This window comes from Anomaloglossus baeobatrachus (genome assembly GCF_048569485.1).
Source record: "Anomaloglossus baeobatrachus isolate aAnoBae1 chromosome 2 unlocalized genomic scaffold, aAnoBae1.hap1 SUPER_2_unloc_1, whole genome shotgun sequence".
Taxonomy (NCBI): domain Eukaryota; kingdom Metazoa; phylum Chordata; class Amphibia; order Anura; family Aromobatidae; genus Anomaloglossus; species Anomaloglossus baeobatrachus.
The window spans coordinates 1,803,117-1,826,458 of NW_027441779.1; the positions used below are offsets into that span (position 1 = coordinate 1,803,117).

A 23,342-nucleotide genomic window follows, 5' to 3' on the forward strand; every position below is an offset into this window, starting at 1 on the left:
ACAAGTGCATTAGAGTCTCTAGTTTGAGAAATTGACACCTCCCAGGTCCTCAACTGGCAGCTTCATTAAATATAACCCGCAAAATGCCAGTGTCAACGTCTACAGTGAAGAGGCGACTCTGGGATGCTGGCCTTCAGGGCAGAGTGGCAAAGAAAAAGCCATATCTGAGGCTGGCTAATAAAAGGAAAAGATTAATATAGGCAAAAGAACACAGACATTGGACAGAGGAAGATTGGAAAAAAGCGTTCTGAACAGACGAATCTAAGTTTGCGGTGTTTGGATCACACAGAAGAACATTTCTGAGACGCAGAACAACTGAAAAGATGCTGGAAGAGTGCCTGACGCCATCTGTCAAGCATGGTGGAAGTAATGTGATGGTCTGGGGTTGCTTTGGTGCTGGTAAAGTGGGAGATTTATACAAGGTAAAAGAGATTTTAAATAAGGAAGGCGTTCACTCCATTTTGCAACGCCATGCCATATCCTGTGGACAGCGCTTGATTGGAGCCAATTTCATCCTACAACAGGACAATGGCCCAAAGCACACCTCCAAATTATGCATGAATTATTTAGGGAAGAAGCAGGCAGCTGGTATTCTATCTGTAATGGAGTGGCCAGCCCAGTCACCAGATCTCAACCCTATTGAGCTGTTGTGGGAGCAGCTTGACCGTATGGTGCGCAAAAAGTGCCCATCAAGCCAATCCAACTTGTGGGAGGGAGAAGCATGGGGTGAAATATCTCCAGATTACCTCCACAAATTAACAGCTAGAATGCCAAAGGTCTGCAAAGCTGGAATTTCTGCAAAGGAGCATTCTGTGACGGAGGCAAAGTGTGAAGGAGAAAATTATTATTTCAAGTAAAAATCATTATTTCTAACCTCGTCAATGTCTGGACGATAATCTCTATTCATTATGCAACTCATTTGATAAATAAAAGTATGATTTTTCATGGAAAAGACAAAATTGTCTGGGTGACCCCAAACTTTTGAACTGCAGTGTGTGTGATAGATATAGATAGATAGATATAGATAGTACAGAGTTTGGACACACCTTCTCATTCAAAAAGAGTTTTCTTTATGTCTTATATTCTAGGTTCTTCAAAAGTAGCCACCTTTTGCTTTGATTACTGCTTTGCACACTCTTGGCATTCTCTTGATGAGCTTCAAGAGATAGTCACAGGAAATGGTTTTCCAACAGTCTTGAAGGAGTTCCCAGAGATGCTTACCACTTGCTGGCCCTTTTGCCTTCACTCTGCGGTCCAGCTCACCCCAAACCATCTCGATTGGGTTCAGGTCTGGTGACTGTGGAGACCAGGTCATCTGGCGTAGCACCCCATCACTCTCCTTTTTAGTCAAATAGCCCTTACACAGCCTGGAGGTGTGCTTGGGGTTATTGTCCGGTTGAAAAATAAATGATGGTCCAACTAAAACGCAAACCGGATGGAATAGCATGCCGCTGCAAGATGCTGTGGTAGGCATGCTGGTTCTGTATGCCTTCAATTTTGAATAAATCCCCAACAATGTCACCAGCAAAGCACCCCCACACCATCACACCTCCTCCTCCATGCTTCATGGTGGGAACCAGCCATGTAGAGTCCATCCGTTCACCTCTTCTACAAAGACACGGTGGTTGGATCCAAAGATCTCAAATTTGGACTCATCAGACCAAAGCACAGATTTCCACTGGTCTAATGTCCATTCCTTGTGTTCTTTCGGCCAAACAAGTCTCTTCTGCTTGTTGCCTGTCCTTAGCAGGGGTTTCCAAGCAGCTATTTCACCATGAAGGCCTGCTACACAAAGTCTCCTCTTAACAGTTGTTCTAGAGATGAGGTCTGTCCAAACTTTTGGTCTGTACCACACACACACACACACACACACACACACACACACACATATATATGGGATTGTCAATAAACATATAAACTACATAAACAATAAAAAAATGATACAAGCGCAGATATGGAGCGATGGCTCAGAATTGGGAAAATGGATGAAGTAGTGACAGGTAGCACCTCTGAAGTCGTGAACATCACAGCACTCAGCGGCACGGAGAGTGTTTAGTATGCCGGGAAAGGAGGACGCAGACACAGTCCATGTAATATCACACGGGAGACAAGATACCAGAACACTTGGGAGAAGCCGCAGACAGAGCAATGACAATAGCTGCCGAGATTGCAGAATTATCCGATGAAAACCCCTCTCGCTTTTATTTTATTTCCTAATAACCCGCTGTCCTCCCCGCTGATTCTGTGCAGTTTTCTTCTCTGGAAACTTGTTTTATCAAAAAAAAAAAAAAAAAAGAAACAATAGGGAGGAAAGAACAATAATGCCTTATCTAGAAGAGACAAAAAAAATGAAATTAATTCCAGCAGTTGAACTGCTGCTTGTGACATTGTATTTTATCACGGTGAAAACCCGATAAGACCTCCCCCGGCCGGGAATATTCGTGATTTACATCTCCGATGGTAAAAAAAATCATTAAACGTGAGGTCGCTTATGAACATAACTTTCCGGTTTAGATTTACATCTAACAAACAAGAACTTTCTGAATTAATTTTCTAGCATCAATATTAAGTCTTCTCCCTATCGAGAGCGGAATTTATAATTCTGTTGTGGTGCTGTATGGCCGGCTGGTGTAGTCACACTATAGGAAGAAAATCTAAATCGTCTACATCCTCTATAGTCATTGGGCGTTTGTCGAGCCAACTGTCCTCCTCCCCGCTCCTGGCCAAGTATGTGTGTAATAAACAGGCCGGGTGGAGAAAGCCGCTACCATACGCCTCTAGCGGAGGTTTATTTACCTCTAAAACCAAAGTATCGGGCATGTTGAAATATCTTTTGCCAGCTCCTTTTACCATAAATATCTACTGTTGGTGGAAGAGCCCTGATTCACACAAGATAGTCATTGTATCCCGTTAAAAGTCGATGGCTTCATCTGACTTTGAACTAATGGCTATGGGGGCCCTTAAAGGGATTTTCCAGTTAAAAAAAAAAGTTCCTCACAGCCAGCAATACAGCTTAAAAGAGGTTATCCACTACTTTTACACTGATTGCCTATCCTTAGGATAGGTCATCAAAGTCTGATCAGCTAGATTCCGACACACCGCACTCCCGCGGATCAGCTGTTCTTGGGGACAACGGCGGCCGGAAATGTGGCTGTGACCAGGTACTGCATGTCCTCCTCCTTTTGATATGAATGGGAAGCGGATGTGCAATATCCAGCCGTGGCCACTATCAGAAGACGGAGCAGCTCCAGATCTGAGCATTTCCGACCACCTGCTACAATCATCAGCACCAAGAACAGCTGAGCGGCGGGGTGCCAGGTGTCAGACCACGGCCAAACAGACATTGATGAACAAACCTAAGGACAGGCAATCAATGTAAAAGTAGTGGACAACCCCTTTAATTCAGTTAGTATAGTGCTTTACGAAAGTATTGGCCCCTTTGAATTTTTCAACCTTTTCCCACATTTCAGGCTTCAAACATAACGATAAAAAATGTTAATGTTATGATGAAGAATCAACAACAAGTGGGACACAATTGTGAAGTTGAATGAAATTTATTGCTTATTCTAAACTTTTATAAAAAATAAAAAACTGAAAAGTGGAGGGTGCAATATTATTTGTCCCCTTTAAGTTAATACTTTGTAGCGCCACCTTTTGCTGCGATTACAGCTGCAGTCACTTGGGGTATGTGTCTATCAGTTTTGCACATCGAGAGACTGAAATTCTTGTCCATTCTTCCTTTGTAAACAGCTGGAGCTGAGTGAGGTTGGATGGAGGCGTTTGTGAACAGTAGGTTTCAGCTCTTTCCACAGATTCTCAATTGGATTCAGGTCTGGACTGTGACTGGGCCATTCTAACACCTGGATACGCTTATTTGTGAACTATTCCATTGTAGATTTTGCTTTATGTTTGGGATCATTGTCTTGTTGGAAGAAAAATCTCCGTCCCAGTCTCAGGTCTTTTGCAGACTCCAACAGGTTTTCTTCAGGAATGGTCCTGTATTTGGCTCCATCCATCTTCCCATCAATTTTAACCATCTTCCCTGTCCCTGCTGAAAAAAAGCAGGCCCAAGCCATGATGCTGCCACCACCATGTTTGACAATAGGGATGGGGTGTTCAGGGTGATGAGCTGTGTTGCTTTTACACCAAACATATCATTTGGCATTCGGCCCAAAAAGTTCGATTTTTGTTTCATCTGACCAGAGCACCTTCTTTCACATGTTTGATGTGTCTCCCAGGTGGTTTTTGGCAAACTTTAAATTACACCTTTTATGGATATCTTTGAGAAATGACTTTCTCCTTGCCACTCTTCCATAAAGGCCAGATTTGTGCAGTGTACGACTGATTGTTGTCCTATGGACAGACTCTCCCACCTCAGCTGTAGATCTCTGCAGTTCATCCAGAGTGATCATGGGCCTCTTGGCTGCATCTCTGATCAGTTTCCTCTTTGTTTGAGATGAAATTTGGAGGGACGGCCGGGTCTTGGTAGATTTGCAGTGGTATGATGCTCCTTCCATTTCAATATGATCGCTTGCACAGTGCTTCTTGGGAGGTTTAAAGTTGTGGAAATCTTTTTGTAACCAAATCCAGCTTTAAACTTCTCCACAACAGTATCACAGACCTGCCTGTTGTGTTCCTTGGTCTTCATGATGCTCTCTGCACTTTAAACAGAACACTGAGACTATCACAGAGCAGGTGCATTTATACGGAGACTTGATTACACACAGGGGGCTTATATTTATTATCATCAGTCATTTAGGACAACATTGGATCATTCAGAGATCCTCAATGAACTTCTGGAGGGAGTTTGCTACACTGAAAGTAAAGGGGACGAATAATATTGCACTCCCCCAATTTTCAGTTTAAAGTTTAAAATAAGCAATACATTTCGTTCAACTTCACAATTGTGTCCCACTTGTTGATTCTTCACCATAACATTAAAATTTTTATCTTTACGTTTGAAGCCTGAAATGTGGGAAAAGGTTGAACAATTCAAGTGGGACAAATACTGTCACAAGGCACTGTATATACTAGTCACTGGCCTTCTGTTTAGCTTGACTGCAGAGGTGATGTCCCCTGAATCACATGTGATCTTTTCTGCATTTAACATGACCTCCCCCATTGCCCAAGACAAGGGGGTTGATAAAATGCAACTTAAGATTTTGCTCGGGGTTTGGGATAGAAACGGAAGCCCTCGATAAGCAAAATATAATTGTTCAATCTTAACAAAATTGGTGAATCTGGACTTTGCTATATGGGAGAAATAGAACAAATAGGATCATAGCTAAGATCTTTGTAGGAAGAAGGTCGGCAACGTTATAGATGCATAACAGCCTCAGCAAATTCTGAGCCCACCGGTGAATGTGAATAGACTATACAGTTCGATCTAATGTGAGATTGGTAAAAGGCACAGACAATGGTTCCACATGATCACAAACAACAACACGAGTAATAGACTAATTCCAACGAACAATACACCAATTGTCATCTCATTACAATTTATGAATGAGGTGTCAAAGTAATACATCTGCAAAACACCCAAAAATTGAGTTGGAGCACATGCTGGTATAAGTTCTATGTGTAGGTGCACGTTCACGCTGTGGTCATGAACATCGAAAAATACGAAATGAGCAAATACCTTCCAGAAAGGAAATAGTAATAGTGCAGGTAATGAACATAGGTCCTTCGCTTCTACTATCCTGATCAAAAGTGTGCATAATCGCCCTCCCCGCTCCAGTCACACAGACCTTTTCTGAGCCATGATTCTCGGGATCGGTGGGGTGGGCCTAAGCAATCGGAAAGTTATTCCTGATCCTTTGAATAAGGGGTAACTTTAAAACATGAGACTAATCCTTTAAATTTAGAAACCAATGCCAGGCAGCTGCTACAAAAGGTAAAAGGATCAGAATCAAGGGATGTTTCAAACATTGCTGTACGCTAGATTACTGCTGATAGGTTAGGTAATCCTGTAATTTAAAGGAATTATTATTATAACCCCCAACACTTACAGCTGGTTGAATCTACAAATTTTTGACTACCATCTAATTGGTATGGGCGCCTCCTAAGGCTGTGTGCCCACGGGACAACGTACCTGCAGATTTTGACGCCGAAAACCAGCGGATTTATCTGGATTTTCCAGATAAATCCGCAGGTTTAGGCATGTACAGACACTCCCCATGTTATTCTATGGGATTTGGGGAGTGCTGTATCAATGCTACGGTATGTGCGGCTGCGGAAAATGCTGCAGATGTCCCGCAGCCGCACGTAACTGCATGTCAATTATTCATGCGGAATTATCTGCGGATGTCCAGCCTTTCCACTATGGAGATAGAGGGCGGGACTTCCGCAGGTATTTTTGCACTTGTCCCGTAGGTTTACTGCAACAAAAATGCTCGAATCCCGCCACAATGGATAGCTGCGGATTCCAGGGAGCAGCTGCAGGAAACCTGCGGACAAATCTGCAGCAAAAACAGTGGGTATATAGCCTAACTCTCCCCTGAAATAAGCTGGTGAATAATAACAGATCCATTTATGCCACAGTAAGAAGTCGCTAATACATGAATCAGCTCTCCCAAAACAACATAAAACGGCTCTTGGCGAAGCAAGGCGAAATGCGCGTTGGGGAGCACAGACACACCTGCCCGCAAGGGCTGGACACACGCTCTTTTATTTCTGGATATTGTTTGTAATTTTTGAGTTGTTAATGGTCGCACAAAGCATTCTATAGTTATAGTTAGTTAGATGATGTAGCTGCCGGCCAAAAGATTGCTCAAAGTTACTAATGCAGTTTCCCAGGCAGTAAAAACTTTTAGGACTCTCCCATTTACTGTTGAGTGCAGATGACACTTTGTGGACTCATCACTACCACTTATTAAATGATCAGCCATTCAATGAAAGGGAATCTTTTGCTATGTAAGCAAAGAGCAGCAAGATATACGAGTTGAAAACCCTGATTCCAGTGATGTCACACTTACTGGACTGCTTGTTTTAGCTTCAATGAAATCAGTGTTTTATCAGTAGCAGATTATCACTGCAGGACTAGTTGCCTTGTGCCATGTACTTCTCCTGCTCTGTATAACGTTGCCCCCACCACTCATTGGCAGCTTTCTGATGAATTCCCTTTAAAGTTCCTGCTCACCAGTAGGACCTCAACTACTTATGTGAAAGGGGGTGCGGAGTTTCCTTTCAATGCCTATGGTGTTGAATTAGCAAAGACTAGTAGACAGGTGATAAGTTACATTCTTGGCAGGACAGCTTTAAATGGGCACTGGGTAATACCACCTAAACGAGGGCCGTTTCTCCCTCTTTATCAGCTTATCTCTGGGAAAATTGTTCAAGGGTATATCGGTGGGGGGTGTTTACCCAGTTAAGGGGCACTATTGTCTCTTCCTTTTCTGTGTAGGCAAATGCCATTCTCCCACCTATTGACCAAAATAGGATGAATGTTGGTGGTCTTCGAAGATCATCTCTTCTTTTTCTGGGTAGGCAAATGCTATTTTACCTATCAACAAAAACAGGATGAATGTGGGGGGAGTGGGGGGGGTCTTCGAAGATTCTCTCTTTTTTCCAGTGTAGGCAAATGCCATTTTACCTCTTATTGACCAAAACAGGATGAATGTTGGTGGTCTTCGAAGATTATCTCTTTTTTTCTGTGTAGGTAAATGCCATTTTAACTCCTATCAACCAAAGCGGGATGAATATTCGTGGTCTTCGAAGATCAGCTCTTCAATTTGTGTGTAGGCAAATGCCATTTTACCTCCTATTGACCAAAACAGATTGATGTTGATTGTCTTCAAAGAGGGTCTCTTCTTGTTCTGTGTAGGCAAATGCCATTTTACCTCTTATCGACCAAAACAGGATGAATGTTGGTGGTCTTCAAAGATCGTCTCTTCTTATCCTATGTAGGCAAATGCCATTTTACCTCCTATCAACCAAAACAAGATGAATGTTTGTGGTCTTCGATGATCATCTCTTCTTTTTCTGTGTAGGCAAATGCCATTTTTCCTCCTATTGACCAAAACAGGATGAATGTTGGCGGTCTTCAAAGGGAAGACTATGAAACCCCCCAAAAATATTACGCGAAAGCATGGAAAAACATATACATACGTAAATGATATAAGTAGCTCCATTTCTAAGCAACTATACCGAGCAAGCCTAGTATTTTAAGTCAATATGCAAAAATAAAAATAAGAATGTAAAAAAAATAAATAAAACAAAAAAAGGAAAAAAAAAAAATCTTACTGCTGAAAATAAGCAAAAGAAACAAACAACAAAACAAAACGCTATCAAATACTACAAGCAGTAGCTAGTGATCATGGCTGCCTAAGATTAGGGCCAAAGAAGTTCTCGGTTACTAGGAATTAATTTTCCACATCAATACTCGGCCCGCATTGAGGGTTATAATTTACAGGACCAGTGAGTGAGAAGACCACAGTAAATTACTGCCAGTGATCTGCTAATGGCTTCAGCGCAGGTGACTTATTTTTAGATCCTTCTTAAATGACTTTGTTCGTATCTTGGCGAGCCATGACCACGGCCGATTGCAGAAGATACAAATAAGGAGGATGCAATTAACACCGTGTTCCTCTGAGGTGGAACTTAATTGCCTTCAACGGTAAAAGGAAAACAAGAAATTAATTATCTTTTTTTTTCCGGGAGCAAGAAGCGACTTCTGGGAAGAAGAGAAGAAAACTTTTTTTTTAAAGGGGAGTAAAAAAAATATACGTTTAAAGGATTGGTTCGAAATCTGACGACTGTATTGAAAATTTTAGGGGGTCCGACGTCCACCGATCACAAGTTATACTCGAACACCCACGTTTTCAGAGTTTATAGTAGATATTCTATGACTGGCATCATCTTGGAAATATACGAACCAGACTACGTAGAAGAAGAAGCATCTATTCTGCTTTGCTTCTTCTCTAGTGCCCTTCCAGTCAGTACAGGCTGGGAACAATAGCCAAAGACTAATATTTTATTTATGAGCAAATTCAGATGCGTCTGTGTAAAAAGATGTTAAGTGTGGGCTTTTTTTTTACGAAAAACTAGTCCACCACGTCATGAAAATGCATTTTTTTAAGGACTTTTTGACCTCCCACCCAATTTTTAATGACCATTAAGTTGTAATAATGTTCCATTGTGTAATGTTTAGGTTATTGGTTATTAAACTTTATTAATTATTTTAATAAAATGAAAAAAATCTTAAAATAACAAAAGAAAATATTAAATCTTGTAGTTTTTATTTTGGCCACTGAATAAAAACTCCAGAATTCTAGAGCAAATTGAATAGTTGCAAAATGTTGATGTTTTACACAAGTTTCTTCCAGCTCCTCTAATTCATGAAATCTTGCTCCAGGTTCCAGAAATCTTACTCCAGTTTAGGTCTGGAGTAGGAATTTTGACATTTTCAGAAATCTTTCGCCACCTTCCAGAAATCTTCCTCCGCCTTCCAGAAATCTCACGCCGCCTTCCAGAAATCTTACGCCACCTTCCAGAAATCTTACTCCAGTTTAGTTCTGGAGTAAGAATTTTGGTGGTTTCAGAAATATTACTTAAAGGTTCCAAAAATCTTACTCCAGACCTAAAACTGGAGTAAGAATTCTGGCGTCAGACACTCCAAATTCATGAAGAGGTGTACACATCTCTATGAATCAGGAGTGTATAACTCCACAATGCCCTCTCATAAAGTCCAGGACTGGGTAAAATAAATAAAAGTATACTCACTTACTAGATTGGCTCAGCTACTACACACTTAATATTGTCCCCTGTCAGTCTCAACTGTGGCCTTCACATTTCGTCTGTGCCAGCTTCCTCTACTCAGACGGAAAGTGGAGTTATGAGTCGATTAGCTGACACCGAGTGGCTACAGGGGTAAGGAGATGCCCCGTCCAGATGCTGATGCCGAGACCGGTGGGGGACACAATAGCAATTACAGTCAAATATCAACGGTCCAGGGGAAAAGATTTTTTTTTTCTAACCTTAACCCTGGGCCCATTGATAATAACTTCTAAAATAAGGTAAAACCATCTCAATCATATTCGGTCCCAAATCATAACTCAAGCCCCCTTTGCTCCATTAACGATCTATAAAGTATGTATAGTCTTTAAGTCATGGGGAGTTTAGGAAACTCTTTGGTTGATGGAAGAGGCTTAAGGCCGCTTTACATGCTGCGACATCGCTAGCGATCGCACCCGCCCCCGTCGTTTGTGTGTCACGGGCAAATCGCTGTCCGTGGCGAACAATATCGCAGGTACGCGTCACACGAACTTACCTTCCTAACGACGTTGCTGAGGGCGGCGAACAACCTCTTTTCTAAGGGGGCGGTTCGTGCAGCGTCACAGCGACGTCACACAGCGGGCCACCAATAGAAGCGGAGGGGCGGAGAACAGCCGCATGAACGTCACTCCCACCTTGTTGCCGGAGGACGCAGGTACGCTGTTGTTCGTCCAGAATGAGCAACATGCGTCCAGAATGAGCAACGATATTTGGAAAATGAACGATGTGTCAACGATCAACGATTTTGTGAGTATTTGGGATCATTAGCGATCGCTCGTAAGTGTCACACGCAACAACGTCGCTAACGAGGCGTGATGTGCGTCACGAATTCTGTGATCCCAGCGATATCTCGTTAGCGATGTCGTTGCGTGTAAAGCGTCCTTAGAAAAAGAGGTGGGATGAGCGTGAGTAACCCATCTCCAGTTGAACTTGTAGGCTAAAGACCTGAGATCTTCCATGTGGATGCAGAGATTCCTGCAGACTAAAAATAAAAACTGTAACCCTTTTTTCCCTTTTACATTATTTGGCTTTGTGCCCCTTTAATTGGAGCAGTATTTTTCTTCCTAAAACTTTTCGCAAGTAATGAGCCAGAGAGAACAATGCTTTAAATGCTAATAAATAATGAAATTACAGATGAAAGACAAGTTTAATTGATTCATTAATTTTTTAGCAGGATGAAGCCTCAAGGTAATTATTGTAGAATCTAATTTACAAAAAAAAAACCTGTGACTCATTCGGATGGCAGGAGAAACTTGGAAATTCGGAGTGGGGTACGTGAGGTGAAGCTACTACTTTTAAGGAGTCATCAGCATGTATTATATCGGTCAATATCAAGATATCAAGTGATTGCCGAGATTCGGCTCATTCGGCATCGGAAGTGTAAAAGTTGGCTTGACATGTGGAGAAAGATTTTGGATTTTTACACTAGTTGATCGCTCATATTCCATTGTTGTATACGATGTAATATGGCTGCACTTTTACTTCCATGTGACATCCACAAGCCCAAAGGAGGGGTGGTCGATGAGCCTATGGCTACTAAAGATGACCATACACAGTTATTCCTTCCTTCCTAATCCACCATAGAGATGTATGCTCTGGCCACTAGCTATACCTTCAGACCCCTCCATGCACACACATGCTCAGCAAAGATGAGCATACATGTGTTCTTACTTCTCTCCCTGAGAACAAAGGATCGAACACGCTAAAGTCCAATCCTTCTTTCTCTCGACATATGCCACCGGGGAAGAGTTAGGACACAGATATTTGATGGTCCAGTTGAAAGTGACAACTTTGGCAGAGAATCTTAAGAAGTGTATAGCAACTTTAAAAAAAATTGTTGTCCCAAGTTGTGTTTTTCCACTAATCCTGTGTATATGTGCATTTCTGTAGTGTCATGTATTAATACGGTCACGTGCAAAAGTGTTGGCACCTTTGAAATGATTCCAGAAAATGAAGTATTTCTCCCAGAAAATTATTGCAGTTACATGTTTGTTATACATATGTTTATTTCCTTTGTTTGTATTGGAACAACACAAAAAAAGACAAATTTGCCATAATTTCACACAAAACCCCAAAAATGGGCCAGCACAGGTGTTGGCACCCTCAACTTAATATTTGGTTGCAAAAGCTTTATCCTTTGGCATAAATAACTGCAATCAATCGCTTCCTATACCCGTCCACAAGCTTCTTACACCGCTCCCCTGGAATTTTGGACTCTTCTTTTGTAAACATCTCCAGGTCTCACATTTGAAGGCGTCTTATCCCAACAGCTTAAGATCTCTCCACAGGTGTCAATGGGATTTAGATCCGGACTCATTTCTGCCACTTCAGAACTCAACAGCATTTTGTTTCCATCCATTTCTGGGGGCTTCTTGAAGTATGTTTGGGGTCATTTTCCTACTAGAAGACCCATGACTTAGGACACAAACCCAGCCTTCTGACACTGGGCACTGCATTGCCACCCAAAATCTTTTGGTAATCTTCAAATGTCATGATGCCTTTCACACAGTCAAGACACCCAGTGCCAAAAGCAGCAAAACAACCCCAAAATATCTTTGAACCTCCACCATATTTGACTGTACCTTTACCAAAAAGCTCTATCTTGGTCTCATCTGTCCACAAGACGCTTTCCAAGAAGAATTGTGGCTTACTCACGTACATTTTGGCATTGAGGTCCTCCTGTTTCTCCTCCATAGCTTTTCCTTTCGGTCAGATGTGAAGAGTTCTCGCTAACATGGATATCCCGAGTCTGCAGGACAGCCTGAATTTCTTTAGACCTTGATGGGGGCTGCTTATCCACTATTCAGACTATCCTGCATTGCAACCTTATATCAACTTTTCTCTGCGATCCACATCCACAAAGATTAGCTACAGTGCCATGAGTTATAAACTTCTTGATTATGTTGCGCATCGTGGACAAAGGAACATCAAGATCTTTGGAGATGGACTTGAAACCTTGAGGTTGTTGATATTTTTCAACAATTTTGGTTCTGAAGTCAGACCATTCTCTTCTCCTCCCCTCTTTCTGTTCTCCATGCTTAGTGTGTAACACACAGACACACAATGCAAAGATTCAGGCAACTTCTCCCCTTTTTATCTGGTTTCAGGTGTGATTTTCATATTGCCCACACCTGTTACTTGCCACAAGTAAGTTTGAATGAGCATCACATGCTTGAAACAGAGGTCTTTACCAACATTTTTGTAAAGTTGCAAACAATTTTGCCCAGCCAATTTTGGGGGTTTTGTCTGAACTTATGTCTAATTTTCCTTTTATTCTCTGTTACTTTGTGTCTTTCCAATACACACAAAGGAAACAAACGTGTATAACAAAACATGGGTAATTACAATAATTTTCTTTGGGAAATACTTCAGTTTCTTCAACAATTTCAAGTGACAAGACTTTTGGCCATAACTGTATAATCACTTTCTTCAGGACCCAGGGGCTTTCAGCTCCTTTTCTAAGTGACATCACCAGACTTCAGACTCTGTGGCTTTTACAATATAAATCTATGGAGCATCAGAACCAGGTTCCATACACTTAAATGGTAAAAGACTTTCCACATAGAGAACAGATTTAGCCAGAAGAAGAAGAACACTTAAAAATGGAGCAGAAAGCCCCTGGATCCTGGAGAAAGTGGCAATAGGTGATTAGAAGAGTGGCAACGTCACTGAGAAGAGAAGCAGAACAGCCTAGGCTCCCGGAGAAAGCAACGGTAGGCGAGTATATTAACACAGTCACAATACACACTATACTCATATAAACAGAGATATATATATATAAATAAAATAATATTTATTCATTTATATAGTGCTATTAATTCCATAGCACTTTACATTCATTGGCAACACTGTCCCCATTGGGGCTCACAATCTAAGGTCCCTAACTGTATGTTTTTGGAGTGTGGGAGGAACCCGGAGGAAACGCACGCCCACGCAAACATGGGGAGAACATACAAACTCCTTGCAGATGGTGTCTTTTTTATATATATATATATATATATATATATATATATATAAAACTTTAAATGTTTCTTGAGAGGAGAACAAGCTGGAGCGCAAACTATTGAGATGTAGGGTTTTGCTGTGCCTAATGGCATCCAACATGGTGGAAAGGATTTTTAATGTTAAAAATCCAATTCTTGTCTTTGACGTACGCCATCGGGAACAGTCGGGACAGCCACCGACACATGAGATGGTCCTGATGTGACGTGTATGGCCATGAATCAGTGAGGCTAGTGGTAGAATAGCCCACACAAATCATATAATGACGCACAGGGCGCCCAACTATTATGGGTCATTTTTAGCATTGATCTCCTAATATGGGTCCTTTTTGGGCATCTCCGGCTTCCTTTGCGACTACAAAATCTGCATCCTCTGGTTCTGTTTTTGGCATGAAAAATGATCACAGCAACACAAAAAAATTGGCATGCCCATTCTGGTAATAGCATATGGCAAAATTATGGCTATGAGGTCCTTGTGATCAAGAATGGAGAATTTTGAAAGAAGGAGAAAATTAGTGGACTTCAAACAAAAGAAAAGCTTTACGTCTTACATGCCCTTAACCCACAAGGTCTCGAGGAAACTGTAGGAAGGGCTGTGCCTTATTAGATTTATGCAGAATAATGAGCGCCAATATATGGCCATCGATGCCGCACAGATATTGATAAAACCCAGCCGAGATTGCAAACATTATTCATCCTATCTAACAGGATAATGCGAAAATCAATTGTAATCTGGGAGGATTCGCTTGGTTGGATCCTCAAACAGGAATTCTAATGACCGTGCTCCAAGACCAAGGAGAAAATTAAAAAGTTTTCTGCTACAGAAAAGATTAAAAGTAAAGATTACAAGGAAGGTGCCCGAAATCTGTAGGTTATAGTACAATAATATAGGTCATGTACTTGTACTGCCACCTAGTGGGCCGCATTGTGGGAAAAACACTTACAAAACCACTGCTTTTACAGCAAGGGTCTATTGAGGTGATGGAGTCGCTGCAATTGGGAAAACAAATATCTGTTACGATCTTCTATTTTTGCTTGTATAGCTTGGATTTTTACCACCATAAACTGTCAACCACAAAAAGCCATTCTACTTCCATTTTTCACAGAGAATAAACGGTCAAAACATAGCACTAGTATATCCCGACAGGCCAAAAAGAGCAGGTGCTGGGGATAAGAGTCCTGCCGTGTTTTCCCCAAAATGACCTTCAACCTCTTCAGCTGTTTAGGCAGGTTTCACACGTTCAGGTCCAGACATGCGCACCGATTGCCAGCTCAGTTTACCATTCAGAGCAAAAAGCCTTTCAGTTACCGCCGCTTCCTGAGAATCAACAGTGCACAAATGAAGCTGGGGGTACATGCCAGGTTTGTGGAGTCGGTGTCCATTTTGGTGGAGTCTGAGTCGGTATAAAATGGACCGACTCCTAAAATACATAAATTGGGTCCACCAGTTCAATGTAGTATGTGATGAATAGTATTTGGGAAACTGAAAAGCGTAGCTCTGGCACACCCAAACGAGAAAGAAACAAATATGGTGGTCCAAAAATTATTTTTATTATTATTATAATTCTTCACTCATTTGCAAAATATCAAGTTGTAACCTTCATTCATTTCATGAACGTTTTCGGCATTAAATAGCCTTTATCAAAAAATTAGGTCTGGTAAAACTGGAAATCTGCATATAAATAGAGGCAAAACACCTTATGTGATACAAGAAATACAAGCAGGGCCCTGCTCCAGTGTGGCACCACACTGGAGCAGGGCCCTGCTAGTATTTCTTGTATCACATAAGGTGTTTTGCCTCTATTTATATGCAGATTTCCAGTTTTACCAGACCTAATTTTTTGATAAAGGCTATTTAATGCCGAAAACGTTCATGAAATGAATGAAGGTTACAACTTGATATTTTGCAAATGAGTGAAGAATTATAATAATAATAAAAATAATTTTTGGACCACCATATTTGTTTCTTTCTCGTTTGGGTGTGCCAGAGCTACGCTTTTCAGTATCGCCTCTTTTTCTCTGAGCACCCCTCTACTTGACAGTGAGCAAGATTATCCATTTATAGTATTTGGGAAAGTTATGAAATGTCCTATGAATGTCTGTTCTATTCTTGATTAAAGGATTGAGGATTTTAGTTGAGATGAATCTGTGCTGCACTTTAAGTACATGCTCAGTAGTAAAGCTCCTCCTCTACACATAAGGGTAAAAACACACTGGGAAGAAAAGAACGCATGCACTCATCGCAGAACTGCAAGAGACTCTAGAGTGAACAGGAAAGTAGGAATAAGGCAAGTACGTCTTAAAACAAGTGTAAACTTGCAATAAACCGTGGATAAATCAATAGTCATGTGTGTGTCTGGTGTGTGTGTCTGGTGTGTGTTCTGTCGATCAAGGCACCCGGTGGGGTGGCATTTATCTAATGATTGCATGAGCTGAAACCCTTTCTTATGGGTATGGCCAACCCTTAGGTAACACTAAATGAAGGTCAATGGACACAAGTGGCGAAATTGAAGGAATTGCCTAATCATCCATTTACCGTGACTAAAATATTACAAGCTGAGGATTTAACTTCCAGCATTTTCATAAAGCAATGGAAGAACTTGCTGTTTTTTCCTGTTCCAAAGAGGAGGTTTAATCGCAGATGGCATTGCTGCTTCAATGAAACGGAGAAAGACGCCGATATTATAAAATAAAATTCTTCTGGCAGCTGTGTATGTGGACCCAAGTCATCGTATATTGCTGGATGATCAACAGCTTACTAAAGGAAAATAAGCTCTGATCGAGGTAGCAGTTAGGATGGGTGGGCTACAGGACTGCCCAGAGCAAGAGGACTTGGGTCCTGCAAGTGCTACTCATCCATATCTCCATCCTCATCAGATAAGGAATTGTGTCACCCAGTGCTACTGTTTGCAGATCTTCAGCCTCATCAGAAGAGAAGTTGGATCCTGCCAGTGCTACTGTTGCCATATCTTCAACCTCATCAGATCAGGATTTTAATTTTGAAAAGTATTTGGAGGACATGGAGTAGCAAAGCATTGCCGCATGGAAAAAGATTCCATTCCCATAGCAAACAGATTAACCAAATTTCACCAAATTTCAGCAAAATGTTTTACTTAGTCTCAAATAAGTAGAAGAGTTCAATCGTTTATCAAAACTGACTGTGCATGAGGCAATTCCTTTATACCTTGAGATTGTTAGAGATGTTGTTCGTGCAGTTACCTCTTTGCTACCAACCCAAGTTAGTGTAGAGAAATTGTTCTCTAGCCTTAATATATTTAGATCAGATTTGAGGTCATCTATGAAGGAGGATCTGATGGAGGTGATACTATTTCTCACAACAAATTCATAGACTGCGCAAATGTTATTCAGAACTTTTTTTGTTGAAAACGTTTGTTCCCCACTTACTGCACAGTGTATTGCAGATTTACAATTCATTAAAGTTTTTTGTGTTCTAAGCTTGTATTTTAATAAATATATTTTATGTTGTACCTAAACAGCTTGATTATTTTATCATAATAATGATTAAAAGCCTGATGTCACCATTTTGCTACAGTAAATTTATCACTTAAACATGAGCCATGTATAAGGTAGTGGAAGTCGTGGAGTCAGGAAAATTGAGAAGTCGGAGTCAGTGTGTTTGTCGGAGGTTTGGCTTACTGACTGCACAGCCCTGGTACGTGCATCCTCACGGTGCAAGCCAAAATAGTTAGCACATGTGGCAGATTTGCTCAGTGTGCAGCGCGATATCAGTAATAGCTCGGCCCATCAATCAAACCTGGGTGGCCATAATTAGGGACTCTGAAGATCAGGAATTCTAATAGAATGGAAACAGGTAATTAGCACAAGTGGCACAAATGCAATTAGGGTCATTTGGGCAAGAGCTCATACACACAGTCTGCTTATGAATCCTTAATATGCAATTTGCCAGGTTTCTAATTGGACCCCTTGAGGTTCTAGTGACACCTATAGTCCAGGGTCATAAGACTGTAGATTCTCTCATTTGAGAAAATCAGGATGATTATGCTGCTGACACTCTAATCAATCTCTGATCAGAGTGTCAGCTTATTGTGATCCGATTCCCTCATATGAGAGAATCAGGGCACAAAGTGAGGTGAAGATGGAGAATACAATTTCTCCATCTTCTCCATTGTGCGAGTCTGTGGAAATGAGACTGTACTTCGATTTCATCCGAGTGCAGTCCGATGTTTTCCGCATGTTTTATTGATACCTGGGATTTATCGCTCCTTGCTTTCCCAGATTCTTGCAGTTGATTTTGCTTTTGCTGACGAGCTTCTTCCAGTTGAGTCTTGAGTTTTGCAGCCAGCTCCTGTAAAACACAACACAAAATAAAAATCCAAGTTAAAAGGACTGTAAAGAGAAACACAAAATTAAAAGGTAATTGCTAAATTAATCAAGTTTATTGTCCCTTGCTTGAATTACTGAAAAAAACATCTTCTCTGAGCAGCTATCACCACCAAAGAGATACAAAGGTGGGGAAAACGACCATTAAATGTGTTTTTTTTCTATCCCCTTTCAAAGATCTTAAAAAGGAATTTTGACGAGTATGCGCATATTAAACTGGCCACATCATTGATTTGTGTCTGCAGAGTAGAGTACAGCATCACTTTTTATTTTGTCTGCGTTGCGCAGATATTAGCTTGCAAAATCAGGTTAGAATTTATAAGTTAAAAAGGGTGTTACCAGAGCTTCCTCTTTGGGGGCGTGTATTTTGTTCCTTGTATAAGAGTGGCCAATCATAAGCAGGCAGCAATATATAGGGGAAAAAGAACACGCCCCCACAATAAATCAGTACAGAGTTTATTCTGTGTGTGTGATCTGGAAGCAGAGAAGAAATAAGTCTAATTACAAACACTTCTTCATATTTTACCACACAGCAGTCAGTGAGGAACTTTCACCAGTAAGAGCATGTTAAACTGGCCACATCATGGATTAGTGGCTGCAGAGTAGAGTAAAAAAATCACTTTTTATTTTGTAATTTCTCCTCTCCATTGTGGAGATATTAGCTTGTAAAGTTTAGGTTATAAAATGATGAGAAGTCAAAAGGGGTGTTACCCGAGATTTTTCTCTGGGGGCGTATATTTTTTCCCAAGTAAGACATTGGCCAATCATAAGCAGGCAGCAATATATAGGGGGGAAAAAAAAAAAAAGAATAAGCCCCCAAAATAGGTTAGTACAGGGTTTATACTGTGTGTGTGATCTGGGAGCAGAGAAGAAATCAGTGTAATTACTAACACTTCTTCTTCTTTCACCTAATAGCAGTCAGTGAGGTGGGAGGGCCAGTAAAGCAAAGCTGACAGTGCTGTGAGAAGAAAGCTGCTAGAAGTATTTGTAATGATACAAAGTTCAGCTTTGCTATTATGGCCTACTCAATCACACTGCCTGTTGTGTGATGCAAGCTGAAGAAAGGTTAGGAGCCACAATCTACTCTACGTCCAGCACTCTGCAGCGACATCAGTGAAGAAAGTAGACACTCATTACATGTTTCACACTGAAAAACATGCTATGAGCTATTGTGAGGGGTTGTGTTCTTCTTTCTCCCATATTTTTCTACCTGTTCATGATTGGTTAATCACTTACAAAAGGTACAAGTACACGCCCCCAGGGAAAAATCTGTGGTAACACCCCATTTGGTTTATCATAAATTATAGCCTACATTTTACCAGCTATTATCTCCGCCCTGCAGCCACTATTCCATGATGTGGCCAGTTGAACATGGTAAAAGTTTATCTTTTAATTTAGAAGTCTGAAACCAGCCAGCTATGGAGAGAAGTCTATTACAATAGAAATAATCATAGATGTGATAAGTTGACCTAGTTCTTTAGAGGGAACCTGACAGCTGATACATGCGGAACGATCCACGGGCAGCGCGTATCAGACACTGGCTTCATGATTTCAGTCATATAAGTTAAAGGTAACCTGTCACCGGATTGTTTAGAATACTCACCAAACGGTCGGTGCGAAGCAGACTGGTCGGATGGGCGTCTCCGTTCTCAGAGTCCCGCGTCTCCTCTTTCAGCCATCTTTGTCCCGGCATTGAGGTCCCGCGCAGGCGTAGTACAATATTATGATCTGCCCTGCTCAGGGAAGATCAAAGTGCGCCTGTGCAGGACCTCAATGTCGGCTTGTGTGTATGACGTAGAACGTGTCATGCACTTGGGCTTCAGAAGGAGGACAAAGATGTCCGAAAGAGGAGGCACGAAACCTGGAGAAAGGAGTCACCCATCTGACCAGTGTGCTCCGCACCGACCGTTAGGTGAGTATTACAAACATCCGGTGACAGGTTCCCTTTAACTCTGAAAAACTATGGCGTTTTGGAGATAAATATAGTGTAATAGCCGCTGTGGAAAGAGCTGCATGGGAGACCAGTTGGACAGGAGGGACCCATGCGGCGTCTCCCCACCAACTGCACTGGAATAACAGGTCTCTTCCTGCATGCCTGTATAAAGGAGAGACTTGTCACTCAAAAGGAGCGGGCAGGAAGAAGCCACCGGTCCAATCTCTCCAACTAGTTTCTCGTGTGGCTCTGTTCCTGACAGCTACTAAACTATGGTTTTCTCTGAAACGGGAATTGCATTTCAGAGTTAATATATATGGCTTCTGACACCGGATGCCCGTGGATCGGTCAGCATGTATCAGCTGTCGGTTCCATTTAACATTAGTCAATACTTTAACGTAAGACGGACAAGTGTTTGCAGCTCGAACAAGTATTGTGTATAGAAATCAATGACATGGTAGAAAAAAAAAAAAACAAAAAACACATCTACATTCACTCTTCCAGACAGTGAAAAGAACAAAAACATAATATTAAAGTACTAACTTCAATATGGTTTCAAACAGTAGACACATGAATAAATAACTCAATTACTAGATAAAAGTAAAGTGAAGCATAACACCCCAAATAACGTCAAATTAGGCACAGATTGTTGGGTACATCAGCAGGGGTCCTGCGCCTCTACTCTGCCGCAGAAACATCAGCGGCGGGATTTAATGAAAACTCTATTGAAGCTTTTATCAAAACTGACAGCAAGTAGGAGAACGTTGTCACCCCGCTCTTCCAGAAAACGGTAAATCTGATTATTCAGGGACACGGCTTTCATTCCTGTATTCCTTTTCCGCAGTGTACTAGTCTTTTCGGGAACAGTAATGTCAGCCATAGTAGAGGTTACTCCTCTTTTTAAGAATAGTTGGCACAGTGAATGTATCTTCTCCATAATGATCACTGCTTATTGCACATGAAATAAGACTGCCTGTGACACACAAGCTGCTGCAACGGCGCAGCCTCCAGCCTGTCCTGTGCGTCAGGCCTCGAAAAAGAGGCTCCCAAGATTTCTGCTCAAAACGTGAAATAATCTAAATAAGTATTACTTTTCTGATACATGTGTGACCTACGGGACATGGCTTTATTACAGCTCCTGCATGCCAGATAGATTTCTCTATGTGAGCTCGAATATTCTCTCCTCTTAAAGGGAACCTGTCAGGTGCAATATGCATCCAGAACCACGAGCAGTTCAGGGTGCATATTGCTAATCCCTGTCTAACTGTCCCTGTATCTAGTAGCAAACATAAAGAGCTCTTTAGAAAAAGTATTTCTAAAGATCCTTTATGATATGCTAATGAGGCCAGCGACTAGTCACAAAGGCATTAGTTCCCTTGGCTAGTCGGCCCCCTTAGCAGGTAAGCACGGCCCTGTCGGTATACCAACATGTTAATGAATGCACAGCATCAGAGGATGGTCATTCACCTCTCTGCTGTCACCGCAGCAGAAGCTGGTTTTCATCTCTGTGCACATGATCAGAAGTCCCTGGACTTCCAGTCATGAGAACTATGAAGCCGGGTGCACGCGTCCCAGCTTCAAATTGGTGTAGTGCACATGACCGGAAGTCTGGGGACTTCTGATCATACGCACGGAAACAAAAACAAGCATTGGCCGTAGTGACAGCAAAGAGGTGAACGACCATACCTCTGACACTGCACGTTCATTAGCATGACATGAAGTCCAGCGTTCTGAGACAGTGCAACGGAAACAGGCACGCACGTCACCAACGCTGATGACGCTGGGCATTGAATAGCATGTTAGTACACCCCTGTGGGCATGCTAACATGCTAAGAGGGCTGAACGAGCGCAGGAACTAATGCCCTTGCGACTAGTCCCTGTGCTCATTAGCATATCATCAAGGAAATACTTTTTCTAAAGATCTCTTTATCTATGATACTACATACAGGGACGGTTAGGCAGGGATTAGCAATATACACCCAGAACTGCTCGTGGTTCTGAATGCATATTGGACCCGACAGGTTCTCTTTAAAGAAAGTTAAAGGGTTTGTCCACTTTCAATTAAAGGGAACCAAATCGCTCTAAAATACCTAAACAAACAGGAGTTACTCACTCTTCATAGATCCAGCCACTACTGTTCCGGTTTCAGTATTTTGTTTGCAGCAGTGATGTCATGATAACAGCATGCATCCCCACTGTAGACAATCATTGACCTCAGCAGTTAGTGCCCCCGACTTCGGCACAGCCATTGTGTTCAGTGAGTGGGCTGACAGTCAGCATCACAGACGTATATAATCATTGTGCTCTGCAGTCCACGCCGCCTACCTCGGCCCAGCCACAGAGCACCAGTGACTTGGCTGCAGATGACAGCGGTGACGTCACTTTGACAGAGTGCATCACAGCTGTGTGTCTGAGCTTAGTAGTTGGAATCGTCAACCTTGGCAAAGTCACTGATATCAGTAATCCGACTGCAACGGTGACATCACATCGATAACACCTCTGTAGGCAAACACTGAAACTGAAGCAGAGGTGGACAGATGAGTCAGGACCCAGGAAGGAGAAAACCTGTTGCATTTACAATGGCTCAGTGGTTAGCACTATATCTTGGCTCACTGTTTAGCACTGTTGCTTTGCACCTCTGGTGTCCTGGGGTCAAAACCCCCAAACACAACATCTGCAAGGAGTCTGTATGTTCTCCTCGTGTTTGCGTGGGTTTCCTTCAGGATCTCCGGTTTCCTCCCATACTCCATAGACCATACTGATAGGGAGTTTAGATTGTGAGCCCCAATGTGGAGAGGGTTGCAGATAAATAATAATAAACAGTCCGCTAAACAGGAAGGTTCTGGGTCTGATTTTTATGGCTGCAGTAGTTCTTCTGTAGGGCTCAGATCACATCATGTTTTGATCCCACAATGGGAAGATCTGCCATGTGCCACACTGTGATCCGTGGCTGTCTATGTCACTAGTATGCTCCTGCCGGAAAAGGGAAGTACGTAAACCACATGAAAAGGTATATACACCTGCCCAAAAAGACAGGGTTACTCTGGAGCCCTACGGAGTGCGTGGACCTCAAATAGTAGGCTCTGACCGTGATGTGACGACACTATATTTAAAGGGAACCTGTCACCACTTTTTTGGCGTATAAGCTGCGGCCACCACCACCGGGCTCTTATACACAGCATTCTAACATCCTGTATATAAGAGCCAAATCCACTGTGAGAACATAAAAAACACTTAACAGATACTTAGCTAACAGTTGCGTGGTTGGCCAGATG

The 23,342-nt window shown here is 41.9% G+C and overlaps 1 protein-coding gene across 1 annotated transcript in view; it reads right to left on the reverse strand.

Moving 5' to 3' along the window:
* The window catches only part of CWF19L2 (CWF19 like cell cycle control factor 2), a 195,843-nt gene that overhangs the window by 97,895 nt on the left and 74,606 nt on the right, over positions 1 to 23,342 (reverse strand). Inside the window, exon 10 of the mRNA XM_075331313.1 lies at positions 18,001 to 18,099. Coding sequence (XP_075187428.1) covers positions 18,001 to 18,099 — 99 coding nt within the window. The remainder of the gene's footprint in view (positions 1 to 18,000; positions 18,100 to 23,342) is intronic.